Source organism: Palaemon carinicauda, chromosome 45 (assembly GCF_036898095.1).
Source record: "Palaemon carinicauda isolate YSFRI2023 chromosome 45, ASM3689809v2, whole genome shotgun sequence".
In the NCBI taxonomy this organism is placed as follows: Eukaryota; Metazoa; Arthropoda; class Malacostraca; order Decapoda; family Palaemonidae; genus Palaemon; species Palaemon carinicauda.
The window spans coordinates 22,529,535-22,543,369 of NC_090769.1; the positions used below are offsets into that span (position 1 = coordinate 22,529,535).

A 13,835-nucleotide genomic window follows, 5' to 3' on the forward strand; every position below is an offset into this window, starting at 1 on the left:
TATTATAGTTACTGACAGGAAAAGTTTTTCTATTAAAGGTTTTATTATAGTTACGGATAGGAAAAGTTTTTCTGTTAAAGGTGTTATTATAGTTACGGACAGGAAAAGTTTTTCTATTAAAGGTTTTATTATAGTTACGGACAGGAAAAGTTTTTCTATTAAAGGTGTTATTATAGTTACGGACAGGAAAAGTTTTTCTATTAAAGGTTTTATTATAGTTACGGACAGGAAAAGTTTTTCTATTAAAGGTTTTATTATAGTTACGGACAGGAAAAGTTTTTCTATTAAAGGTTTTATTATAGTTACTGACAGGAAAAGTTTTTCTATTAAAGGTTTTATTATAGTTACGGACAGGAAAAGTTTTTCTATTAAAGGTTTTATTATAGTTACGGACAGGAAAAGTTTTTCTATTAAAGGTTTTATTATAGTTACGGACAGGAAATTTTTTCTATTAAAGATTTTATTATAGTTACGGACAGGAAAAGTTTTTCCTCTAAAAAACAGCAATTATTATTATTATTGTTATTATTATTATTATTATTATTATTATTATTATTATTATTATTATTACTACTTGCTAAGCTACAACCCTAGTTGGAAAAGCAGGATGCTATAAGCCTAAGGGCTCCAACAGGGAAAATAGCCCAGTGAGGAAAGGAAATGAAGAAAATCTACAAAAAATTTAAGAACAATAACATTAAAATAAATATCTAGAAATAGATAAATAGAAACATTTCTAACAGAAAAATCGTATTTAACTAGAGCTCTCTGAGTTATGTGCTTTATATTCATTGACAAAATTAATACTGTACTTACGGTAAAAATTTTTGAAGAGACCGGGTGTTTTTCTATAGGAAATAACTGTTTTATAGTGGAAAAAAATTTATGTAAAAAAAGCAACGTTTGGTGGTGTTGTGTTCAATTCATATTACAGTATAAATACTGTAGAGTAGAATTTTTTATTAAGCCAATCATGTATCTTTCATTGATAATTTCAGGTAAGAGGAGCCCCTGCCATAGCTATTGTGGGATGTTTAAGCTTAGCAGCAGAGTTAGTAAATTCATCTTACTCATCATGTCCGGATCTTATTAAGGCAGTGACTGAGAAACTTCAGTATTTGGTAACTGCTCGACCTACTGCTGTCAACATGCGGAAGGCAGCTGATGACATGGTAACCTTCATGTCTGAGGTCCAAGAGAAGGGCATAACAGTTGAAGAACTTAAATCTAAGTAAGTTTGAAAGTTATTGTCATTATGTAGCATCCAGTATACTTGTTTGTTCAGTATAAATTCATTAACCCTTTTACCCCCAGGCTATTTGGAAATTTCCAACCCTTAACCCCCAAGGGGTTATTTTTTTACCAGCACATTTTGCAGTATATTTTTTTTTTTAAATTGCTCTAACAGCCTTAATTTTTGTCATAGAGAGGTCAGGTTGGTCTCATTCTCTTGGAAAATGCCTGAATTTTTCAATATTAAACTTACCCGATAATCATGTAGCTGTCAACTCCGTTGCCCGACAGAATTCTATGGAGGGATACGCCAGCTATCACAATACTAGAAGGGGGTGTACTTACCAGCGCCACCTGTGGCCAGGTACTCAAGTACTTCTTGTTGACTCCTCCTCAATTATTCCTCTGTCGTGCTTCCGGCAAGACGTTCTGGGATACGCTTATGATCTTCGAGTTTGTTCACGGCTAATTGGTGAAGTATTCTCTCAGATTTCGGCTGTCGCATTACTGGAAACCTTCTTATATTAGCTAGATAGCTTTTATATAGTCCTGATTAACGGTTAACGATCTTTTGCTTGATTTTGGAAACCCCTTTGGCTAACTCTTTGGATTCAAGATGTCTGACATTTCGCAAGCCCCCTCCCATAGACGATGTAGGTCTTGCAATAGGCGTATTCCGAAGGCCTCGGTAGATCCTCACACCGCTTGTTCTGACTGTAGGGACAGGCCCTGTCAGTTAGAAAATCGATGTGAGGAATGCGCCGGACTTTCGGAACTGGAATTTGTCCGTCTTTTAAAATATTCATCTAAGTTAGAGAGAGGTAGAGTTAGGAGGAGTTCTTCTCACTCTTCAATGTTTTCCTCACCTCATGATCCCCTACCTTTTCCTACCCCTGTAGTGGCTACCCCCGAACCTACTGTTTGCCCTCCGCCTGATATGTCTGTTGTTTTGCGTGCTATTCAGGCCTTAGGCGATAAAGTAGAGTCAGTGGTAAGTGACCATAAGTCTCTGATGGCCGAAGTTAAGGAACTTAAGGTCAAGAGTGCAGTGGGTGGAGTTAGTGCCAGTGCTGTGACGAGTGCTAGTGTCAGTGCAGTGCCAAGTGCTAGTGTCAGTGCCAGTGTGGTGCGTGAGGATTCTTCTGTGCGAGCCAGTCGTCCTCCCAGTCCGGGACCTCTTGCAAGCTCCCATGCCCAGGGGAGAAGCAATGTCGAAGGGCATAAGGGTTCAGCAGGCCTTGTTAGGCGCACAGAAGTTTCCTCGGTGGTTGCGGGCGTGTCTTCCAAAGACCGTCACTCCCACCCGCAGACGATTGAGCCCGTCTTTTTCTCGTCCGCTGATCATCTGTCAGGGAAGAAACGTTGGTCTCAGGTCTCGAGACCACTTAAACGCAGAGTCCAGTCCACGAGTGCTCAGCCAGGTTGCAGTCATTGGCTCAGCTCTGACTCGCCGCAGTCATCTGTCGACTGCACTCCGCCCAAGAGGAGTAAGGTTCTGCCACAACAGAGCTCGACTGTCGACCCTAAGTGGACTCTACTACAGTCCATGCAAGCACAGCTTTCGGACTTGATGCGTGAATGTCGGGCTGAGAGTGTTGCTCCTCCGCCTCCGCCTACACTCCCTCCGCCTGCGCTCGCTCCGCCTGCGCTCGCTCCGCCTGCGCTTGCTCCGCCTGATCGCAGTACCACCTGCCAGGCGTACGATGTTGAGCCACGGTCTGAGTTTGCTGTTCCCACTGGTGTTCAGCCTCCGCCTTCTTTAAGGCAACCTTTGCTATGGGATCAGGAGGATTATACCTCTCTTCCTCCGCCTCCCTTTGCTGCTCCACCAGTGGTGCAACTCTTGGCTGAGGTACAACAACCTCTCCCGTCCATGAGTCAGTCTCCTCAGCTCTCGCTGCAGCGAGCTCAACCATCCACAAGGCAAGCTCCACTACACCTTGGCCTTGCGCCTCAGGAGCCTCAGCTTGCGAGACATTTACCTTGTTCTGCGCAGCCTCAACCTCATCACGCTCCGCTCTCACCACAGGAACAGGAACTTGCTACTCCGCTTCCACCAACCGCTCAGCAAGCGCAATCCTTGGGTTCAACCGCTCATGCTAGGAGTCAGCCTCCTCCACCCATGCGCCTTCCTTCTGCTTCGTCTGCTATTCAGCCTTTGCAGTCTGAGCCTCAGGTTCTCCCTCAACAGTTACTTGTAGAGGAAACCACTACTATTGTTCCTACTCGTTCTGACTCTGCTGTTCAGCATTCTTGTCCGATACCTTCGCTTCACTCTGGTGATGAGGCGTCTGATGATGAGGAGGCACACCTGGATCCCTCATCAGACGTGGATGAATCCAAGCTTTCTCCACAGTCTATTGATTTTCGTAAGGTCTTGGCTCTACTTAGGGAGGTTTACCCAGACCACTTTGTCTCTGCTATTCCCCGCTCTCCGCCATCTGAGTTTTCGCTGGGCGTACAACAAGCTAAGTCCACCTATACTAAGCTAGTCCTATCTAGGTCCTCTAAGAGGGCATTAAGGATCTTAGGGGAGTGGCTGCAGTCTAAGCAACACCTTGGCAAGACTTCTTTCATGTTCCCTCCAACGAAGCTCACTTCGAAAGCGAGCGTTTGGTATGCCACAGGAGAAGCACCAGGCTTGGGAGTACCTGCCTCTGCCCAGGCTGACTTCTCAAGTCTGGTAGACTCGCCTCGGAGAACTGCAATGAGGCGCTCTAAGGTTTGTTGGACCTTCTCAGACCTGGATCACTTGCTGAAAGGAATGTTTAGAGCATTTGAAATGTTCAACTTTCTAGACTGGTGCCTGGGGGCCCTCAGCAAGAAGACCTCTCCTGCGGACAAAGATTCTGCCATGCTATTAATGTCCTGCATGGATAAGGCCATTAGGGATGGATCGGGTGAGCTTGCGTCGATGTTTGTATCAGGGGTTTTGAAGAAAAGGGAACAACTGTGTACCTTCCTTTCCGCCAGCATTACACCTTGCCAACGGTCACAACTCCTTTTTGCTCCGCTCTCGAAGTTCCTCTTCCCCGAAGAGCTGGTTAAGGACTTGTCTGCTGCCCTGATACAAAAGGATACACACGATCTTGTAGCCTCATCGGCTCGTAAGTCTAAGGTTGCTACCTCAGTCCCCAAGACTTATCGCTCCCCAGTGGCTGATACCCCTGCTACGAGGTTCATACCGCCCTTTCGTGGTAGAGCCCCCAGCCGAGGAAGCTCCCGTCCAGACTCTCACAGGAGCAAGTCTAGGAAAGGATCCAGGACATCTAAAGGAAAAAACTGACTCTCCGCATCTCCAGACAGCAGTAGGAGCCAGACTCAAGATCTTCTGGCGAGCCTGGGAGAAGAGAGGTGCAGACGCCCAGTCTGTCAGTTGGCTGAGGAACGGTTACAGGATTCCATTCTGCCTCAAACCACCTCTGACCACATCGCCCATCAACCTCTCTCCCAACTACAAAGAAGAGGACAAGAGGCTAGCATTGCACCAGGAGGTGTCGCTACTTGTGCAGAAGAAGGCAGTGGTTATAGTCCGGGACCATCAATCCCCGGGCTTCTACAACCGTCTCTTTCTTGTGGCCAAGAAGACAGGAGGTTGGAGACCGGTGCTGGACGTCAGCGCTCTCAACGAGTATGTCACCAAGCAGACGTTCACGATGGAGACGACGAAGTCGGTCTTAGCAGCGGTCAGACAGGAGGACTGGATGGTCTCGTTGGACTTGAAAGATGCATACTTTCACGTTCCTATTCATCCAGACTCCCAACCTTTCCTGAGATTCGTTTTTGGAAAGGTTGTCTACCAATTCCAAGCCCTGTGTTTTGGCCTAAGCACAGCTCCTATGGTCTTTACTCATCTGATGAGGAATATAGCAAAATTCCTACACTTGTCGAACATCAGAGCCTCCCTCTACTTAGACGACTGGCTGTTGAGAGCCTCCACGAGTCGTCGTTGTCTGGAGAATCTCAATTGGACTTTAGACTTAATCAGAGACCTAGGTCTATTAGTCAACATAGAGAAGTCTCAACTCATTCCCTCCCAATCCATTGTGTACCTGGGAATGGAGATTCGGAGTCAGGATTTTCGGGCTTTTCCATCGGCCCCCAGGATAAGCCAGGCCCTAGAGTGCATCATGAGCATGCTGAAGAGGAGCAGTTGCTCAGTGAGACAGTGGATGAGTCTCACAGGGACCCTCTCATCACTGGCCCTGTTTGTCGAGCTAGGGAGACTCCACCTCCGCCCTCTTCAATTCCATCTTGCAGCTCATTGGGACAAGGGTTCGACTCTCGAAGCAGTCTCTATCCCTATCAACCAAGAGATGAAGACCACTCTCCTGTGGTGGAAGCACAACCTCCTTCTCAGGGAGGGTCTATCGTTGGCCATTCAGACCCCCAATCTTCATCTCTTCTCAGATGCATCGGACTCGGGCTGGGGTGCAACCTTGGACGGACGGGAATGCTCGGGAACGTGGAACGAGGAACAAGGATTACTCCACATCAACTGCAAGGAGCTGCTAGCAGTTCATCTAGCCCTGTTGAACTTCAAGTCCCTCCTGCTAGGCAAAGTGGTGGAGGTGAACTCAGACAATACCACAGCCTTGGCTTACATCTCCAAGCAAGGAGGGACCCATTCGAGGAGCCTATACGAGATCGCAAGGGACCTCCTCATTTGGTCAAGAGGTCTAAACCTCACTCTGGTCACGAGGTTCATTCAGGGCGATATGAACGTCTCAGCAGATCGCCTAAGCAGAAGGAATCAGGTCATTCCCACGGAATGGACCCTCCACAAGAGTGTGTGCAACAGACTTTGGACCTTGTGGGGTCAACCTACCATAGATCTGTTTGCCACCTCCATAACCAAGAGACTTCCGCTGTACTGTTCCCCTGTTCCAGACCCTGCAGCAGTTCATGTGGATGCTTTTCTACTGAACTGGTCCCATCTCGACCTGTACGCATTCCCACCGTTCAAGATAATAAACAAAGTTCTGCAGAAATTCGTCTCGCACGAAGGGACACGGCTGACGCTGGTTGCTCCCCTTTGGCCTGCAAGAGAATGGTTCACAGAGGTACTTCAATGGCTAGTCGACTTCCCCAGGACTCTACCTCTAAGAGTGGACCTTCTACGTCAACCTCACGTAGACAGGTTGCACCCAAACCTCCACGCTCTTCGGCTGACTGCCTTCAGACTGTCGAAAGATTCGCTAGAGCTAGAGGCTTTTCGAAGGAGGCAGCCAGTGCGATTGCCAGAGCAAGAAGGGTTTCCACTCGTAGAGTCTACCAGTCTAAGTGGGAGGTCTTCCGCAGCTGGTGTAGAGCCAATTCAATATCCTCTACCAATACCTCTGTGACCCAAATAGCTGACTTCCTTCTACATCTTAGGAATGAGAGATCCCTTTCAGCACCTACGATTAAAGGATATAGGAGTATGTTGGCTTCAGTTCTCCGCCACAGAGGTTTGGACCTGTCTTCCAACAAGGACCTTCAAGACATTCTTAAGTCTTTTGAGACGTCTAAAGAACGTCGTCTTTCCACTCCAGGCTGGAATCTAGACGTAGTCTTAAGGTTCCTTATGTCATCTAGGTTCGAACCTCTCCAGTCAGCTTCCTTTAAGGACCTTACCCTCAAGACTCTTTTTCTCGTCTGCCTTGCAACAGCTAAGAGAGTCAGTGAGGTTCATGCCTTCAGCAAGAACATTGGTTTCACAACCGAATCTGCAACATGTTCTTTTCAGCTTGGATTCCTAGCAAAGAACGAGCTTCCTTCACGTCCTTGGCCTAGATCGTTTGAAATACCTAGCCTCTCCAACATGGTAGGTAACGAACTAGAGAGAGTTCTTTGCCCTGTCAGAGCTCTCAAATATTATCTTAAGAGGTCTAAACCTATTCGAGGACAGTCAGAAGCTTTATGGTGTGCCATCAAGAAACCTTCGAGGCCCATGTCCAAGAATGGGCTTTCGTATTATATAAGGCTTCTGATCAGAGAAGCACATTCTCACTTAAAGGAGGAAGACCTTGCATTGCTGAAGGTAAGGACCCACGAAGTAAGAGCCGTAGCTACTTCGATGGCCTTTAATAAAAACCGTTCTCTGCAGAGCATAATGGATGCAACCTATTGGAGGAGCAAGTCAGTGTTTGCATCATTTTATCTGAAAGATGTCCAGTCTCTTTACGAGAACTGCTACACCCTGGGACCATTCGTAGCAGCGAGTGCAGTAGTAGGTGAGGGCTCAGCCACTACATTCCCTTAATCCCATAACCTTTTTTAACCTTTCTCTTGAATGCTTTTTTTGTTGTTTTTATGGTTGTTACGGTAGGCTAAGAAGCCTTCCGCATCCTTTTGATTTGGCGGGTGGTCTATTCATTCTTGAGAAGCGCCTGGGTTAAAGGTTTGGTAGAGGTCCTTTAGTAGGGGTTGCAACCCCGTGTACTTTGGCACCTTTGGGTTGATTCAGCCTCCAAGAGGAACGCTGCGCTCAGTAAGGAAGACGAACTTTAAAAAAGAGGCAGAGTAACGGTTCTATTCGACTTCCTTACCAGGTACTTATTATTTCATTGTTATTTGAGATAACTGTTATATGAAATATGGGATACTTAGCTATCCTTTAATCTTGTACACTGGTTTTCACCCACCTCCCTGGGTGTGAATCAGCTACATGATTATCGGGTAAGTTTAATATTGAAAAATGTTATTTTTATTAGTAAAATAAATTTTTGAATATACTTACCCGATAATCATGATTTAATCGACCCTCCCTTCCTCCCCAGAGAGAACCAGTGGACCGAGGAATAATTGAGGAGGTGTCAACAAGAAGTACTTGAGTACCTGGCCACAGGTGGCGCTGGTAAGTACACCCCCTTCTAGTATTGTGATAGCTGGCGTATCCCTCCATAGAATTCTGTCGGGCAACGGAGTTGACAGCTACATGATTATCGGGTAAGTATATTCAAAAATTTATTTTACTAATAAAAATAACATTTTTGCAAAAAAAATATAAAAAATATGAAAAATTTTTTTATAGCATTTTTTTGCAAGGACGTACTGGTACGTCCATGGGGGTAAAGGGATGGCTTTTGTGAAACGTACCAGTACGTCCTTTTGGGGGTAAAAGGGTTAATCACATGCTGTCTGCTACAGCATGGGTTGCCAGTGTTTGAGTGTTGGAGACGTCTAAAGACCTAGTTCGCTTCAAGCGTTGGGTCTTTTTATCCCCCTTCCATTCCTAATCTTAACAGGTGGAGTCCTTTTTTTCTCAGTCAAGAAAAACTATCATAGCAAATATTCATTCTCCCCATGCAAGATTTTGAAGTATTCACAGATAGGCTGATCTTTTTTCTCTGAAATCAGCCAATAGGAAGACCGAAATTTTTTTCTAAAATTTCGGCCGAAATTCGAGCCGAAAATTTTTTCTAAAATTTCGGTCGATTTTCGGGCCGAAAAATTTTTCGAAAATTTCGGCCGATTTTCGGCCCGAAAATATTTTGTGATACTGCCCTCGCCATTCAGATGGACCGTGGTTACGTTTAGTCTTGTCACTAGGATCCAGACAATGAAGTTAGATTGTCATAGGAGGAGTTTATCTTGTTTTTGTAGATTGGATTTCAGAGGTAAAATTATTTTAGATTTTCATAGGAGGAGTTTGTCTTGTCTTTGTAGAGTGGATTTCAGTAATCTCTGCTGACTTGGAGCAAGATCTCTCTTTGAGAAGGATCGTGGATTTTCTGCTTGCAAACTGCCTGTAAATTTCTTTGCTGCCTCTAGTTTTATTCTTAGTTTTTATTTTTAGTAACTGCCTTGGGTTTTTGCAGCCCCCAATGTTTTATTCTTAGCTTTTATATTTAGTGACTGCCTTGGGTTTTTGCAGCCCCCCAATTACAGCACCCTGAATTGTGGTTAGGTAGTTCATGCTCCACCCATTACTCTTCTTGGTGTTTATTTGGGATTCTTTAGATCTCTCAAGAGCTCCTATAGTCCATTTCTTTTAGCAATGCATATTTGCACCGACTCGCGGCGGTGCCCTTTTAGCTCGGAAAAGTTTCCTGATCGCTGATTGGTTAGAATTATCTTGTCCAACCAATCAGCGATCCGGAAACTTTTTCGAGCTAAAAGGGCACCGCTGCGAGTCGGGTGCAAATATGCATCGCTAAAAGAAATGGACTATAGTGCTACTGATGTGCCCCAGTCTAATAAGGAAAAGTTTGTCTCGTCTCATTGCAGAAATTTTATAAATCTCTTTGCTCTCAAAATAATACCTTGTTTGCAGTTGTCTTTTGGGGGTGCAGCATATTCAATTCAGAGCGAGTCTTCTTTGAGCAGAATTTTAATTAGACTTATGCAGCCTTCCTATGGCTAAGTCAATCACTGCCATCCAGAAAAATGCGGTTCTAAGAAAGTCCTTATAAAAATGATCTGATAATATTTCTGTCAACTTCTTCTCCCACATAAATAAATAGATAAGATCAGGTATAAAGATTATTTGCACCAGTCAAGATTAAGATTGTTGTTAAAGGTTCCCAAAACTGCTTTCCTATTCTATACTTCAAAAGTTTTTTAATAATATCTAGTGTTTTTCATCTAATGCATGCTGCCCATCAACTGCGTGGTCAACAATCGGAATAATATATTTTAAGAACAGCAAGTACACTGAAATAGACCTTTCATAAACAAACTATAAAAAGAGACTTATGTCAGTCTGTAACCTTGACTTTATTAGTACCAAAATTCTAACCATCTTGTGGAGATTTTAAAAGTGTACTGTACTATATCTTTGCTCTTTTAGAATCATCTCGAGGTGTGAAAGCATGTTAGCCATTGATGTGGACACTAATAAGAAGATAGGAAGTTTTGGAGCCCAGTCCATACTAGGAAACTCAAATGCAAAGAAAGTGAAAGTTCTCACACATTGTAACACAGGATCGCTAGCAACAGCCGGGTACGGAACGGCTCTCGGTGTTATACGTTCTCTTCACGCTCAAGGAAGTTTGGGTAAGATTTTCAATGTTTGATTTATGGTTACGAAACATCCTGAGAATTTTGTTTCTAAAACAGTTAGGGAACTAAGAGCTTTCTCTTTAGATAAATTTTTCCATTGCTTTTCAGAGAAAAACAGTAAGGCAACTGGGAGCTTTCTGTTTAGATAAATTTTTCCATTGCTTTTCAGAGAAAAACATTTAATCAACTTGGAGCTTTCTTCCTAGATCTATTTTTTTTAATGTCTTTTTCAGAGCCCTTACTATTAAGTTATTAAGCTTGATTTAAGTTTTAGGTCCAGTGTGGTTTGATAATAATTCAATACACAAAAAAACTTACCTTCATAGTGACAAAACTCAAAACTGTTAAAGTAGATATTATCCAAGTAAAGAACTTTACAAATAAGAAAAAACAATTATGCTGATTTAACATTTAAAAGGAAAACAAAACTTAAGATATTTTATAAGTAACACTTTCACTTAGTGGATTTTTTTCATGCCTGGCCACCTCTTTTACTTGATACATCTTTTGATTAAACCTCTTTGAGTAAATTTTAAGTTTCTTTGTTACGGCCCTTCCCTTTGATGAAGGAGTTATCTAATTGGAAGACAGCCTGTGAATAGTGGTTTTCACACGCCCCTGATGTATACACGACACTCACGAGGTGCTCGCGCGAGGGTAGTAACCTCTGCATTCCATGCTTTTATTTTTCTCTGGTATATTTGGAAGATTTATATCAGAAAAGGTAGAAAGAAGGACTTTTCACCGGGCGTCACAGGTCTCTCCCCAGAAATAGATTTTTCCTTCGTCAAAATCCCTTTTCTGGGCTCGAACCTGTGCCGCCCAGTGAATAAGCTCCATTTAAGCACTTATTCTTAGGTAATTTACTGCTAAATATACCAGAGAAAAAATGTAAAGGAGTGCTAGGTTAACTAGCTCGCTCACCTAATGGTGTCGGTATAAAATTGGGCGTATAATCCAGAGGTCCCGCACTATTTAGATTAATCCACGACAGAGAACCCCAATAGAGGAGAGCCGTTCAACCTCACTCGGTACTACTACAATGCATCCGCTCAGAACCCAACTCCGTTTAGCACGACTTGTGCAGTAACCCGCATTTTTCTTGTGCTCTCGATTTTTGGATATTTTCTAGTGAATTATGGCTTCTTCGTCGGTTTCCCAGGAGACACCGTCTAAGTTAAGTACCAAGCTGGGTTTTACTGTGTTTTGAGCAATCTAGATCGTTTAATATTTATATTATAGGAGTTATTCTCTTCGTTCATACCGATCTTGCTTGATTTCACTACAGTTGGTACTCCTGTTTTTGAGAGCTTTTAATTTTCACTTGCGGTGTTACTATGTGTATTATTTTTATTATCAAATATTATTTGTTATTGTGAATATTCATTATTTAGCGTTTAGAATCCTCGTGGTTCAATTTTTGGGCCGATATCATTTACGTATCGCTATGGCTGCCGACCGTGCTAAGGCGGCAATGTTATTTTAGCCATCAGGTGTGTCTTTTGTGATTTAATTATTTATGTTGCATGCCTTGCCCAAAAATTTTCAATGTGTTTATTCATATATTTAACGCTAGTATTATTATTATAATGAATATTTGTGCCATTACTCCGTTTGATCTGTCTGTTGGGGATCGTCAGTTGGTAGCCCTGCTGCCTCGTATCACGTGATCCTCCCCCACGCTCCCCCTCTAGCTAGGTGGGAGGCTAGGCTTCTCCCCCCTCCACTAAGGGACAGTTGCCTTCCCTCCTTTTAGAGGGGGTAGTTAAGTGTTTATGGACTTTGTCCTCCGGGTGGCCCGGCGGTTTAGTCTCTGTCTAGTCTGGTTGGCCACCGGTCAACAGAGTTGGATCCCGGTGCCCCCTATTTTATATTCACTTTTCATTCTGGCTTATGTTATACGAAACCCTCCGGGTTCGATTGGCAGTTCTTAGTTACAGTTCCGCCCCCCTATTATTTTATAACATTTCCTATGATGATTATATATGACAGATCACTACCCCGGAGTCTCTAAAAAGGAATTGGTATTGAATATACCTTTATTTCCCAGCCCGGGGTCTACCCCACCCCGGGAAATCAGACACTATGTGTCTTAATTCCTTGTTATTGCATCCTTTTTTATGCTCCCGGCTTGACCGGAATGGATGGCTATACTTTAGTTTCAAGTTAGACTTATGTTTAGGCCCGGGACCCCCGGTCCTGCCCCTATGTAAGAATATTACAGTTAAGCTCTAACCTTGCGTTAGACCTATGTTAGGCCCGGGTCCTCCGGACCCGCCCCTAAAAAAAAAAAAAAAAAAAAAAAAAAAAAAAAAAAAATTATTTTTTATTTTTTATGTACAGTCTAATCTTGTGTTAGACCTATGTTAGGCCCGGGTCCTCCGGACCCGCCCCTACTTAACAGAATAGTACAGTTAAGCTCTTTTCTTGTGTTAGACCTATGTTAGGCCATTTAAAGAATAGTACAGTTAAGCTCTAATCTTGTGTTAGACCTATGTTAGGCCCGGGTCCTCCAGACCCGCCCCTAATTAAGAGAATTACAGTTTCTCATATACTATTCTTTTTACAGATGGTGCATTGTCTGACGCCGGCCTGTGCAGCTGTTCTGCACCAGCCTTGTGGCCACTCCGTCTGCCGATCTCACGCCCCTTGTGGGGTTCAACTGGAAGACGTTGTGGTATGGCACCCGGATAACTGTGTGATTTGCTTCGACCTCATCACTACCCTTGGATCTGACTCGGTGAGTCCCGTCGGCCATATTGCCTTCTTATTTTATTTACTATTAGTAAGATATCTATGGTCTTGAAGGACCATTGGGAGTCTCCCTTTTATAATTCCCCCTATTATTTCAGGCATCCCCGGAGCAAAAGTCTGCGGCTCGGGCCACACTGAAGGTGTGGATTGGTGGGTTTGCCCGGAATGTAAAGTCTAAGCGGCCGTACGTCCTATCTGAGGACTACTGCACCATGGTTTACCCCAACGCCAAGTCTTCAGCTGCTGTGGCTAGGCATGTGGCAGCTCCCATCATTGCCCACATTGATGCCACTATAACGGGTCTCATCGACCCAGAGCAAGATCCATCGGACGCCCCCGGAGGTCTGGAGGACAATGTTGCCTCCATGAACCTGGACGTCGAACCGATGTTGCTAGACGAGCCGGATACAGGTAGGGTGGTAAGTGAGGCAGGTGTGTCCGGCGCTGAGATTCCTATCCTCAGCCCCGCTCTTTCTTCTTCTTCTGATCGCTCTTCCTTTCTTGGATTTTCTGGGGACCGTGATTCGTCTCAACGTTCATACCCGGTTCCCCCTAAGGATAAGTCTACTTCAAGGACCTTACCCAAAGCTCGCAAGCCTCATAAGACTTCTCATGGCTCTAAACATGGTACGAACCCGTCTTCAAAGACCTCTGGTTCCTCCTCTAAGTCTCACGACCCGGGAGTTCCTTCCGCCCCTCCTGCTGCTAGCCCGGGCCTTTCCGAATCAGCTATGCTCCGCATCGTGTCGGAGATGCAGGAAAAGTTGGTTTCGGAGATGCAGTCGAGGATGGACACGATGTTCTCTAACTTCGGTCAGAGAATTGGGGCTTTAGAGCAAGGAGCTCCGGAGAGAGTCCAAAGC

The 13,835-nt window shown here is 44.2% G+C and overlaps 1 protein-coding gene across 1 annotated transcript in view; it reads left to right on the plus strand.

The window, feature by feature from the left end:
- LOC137635004 (methylthioribose-1-phosphate isomerase) overlaps positions 1–13,835 on the plus strand; it is a 41,858-nt gene that overhangs the window by 1,612 nt on the left and 26,411 nt on the right. Inside the window, exons 2-3 of the mRNA XM_068367608.1 lie at positions 999–1,231; positions 10,007–10,212. Of these exons, the coding sequence (XP_068223709.1) occupies positions 999–1,231; positions 10,007–10,212 (439 nt within the window). The remainder of the gene's footprint in view (positions 1–998; positions 1,232–10,006; positions 10,213–13,835) is intronic.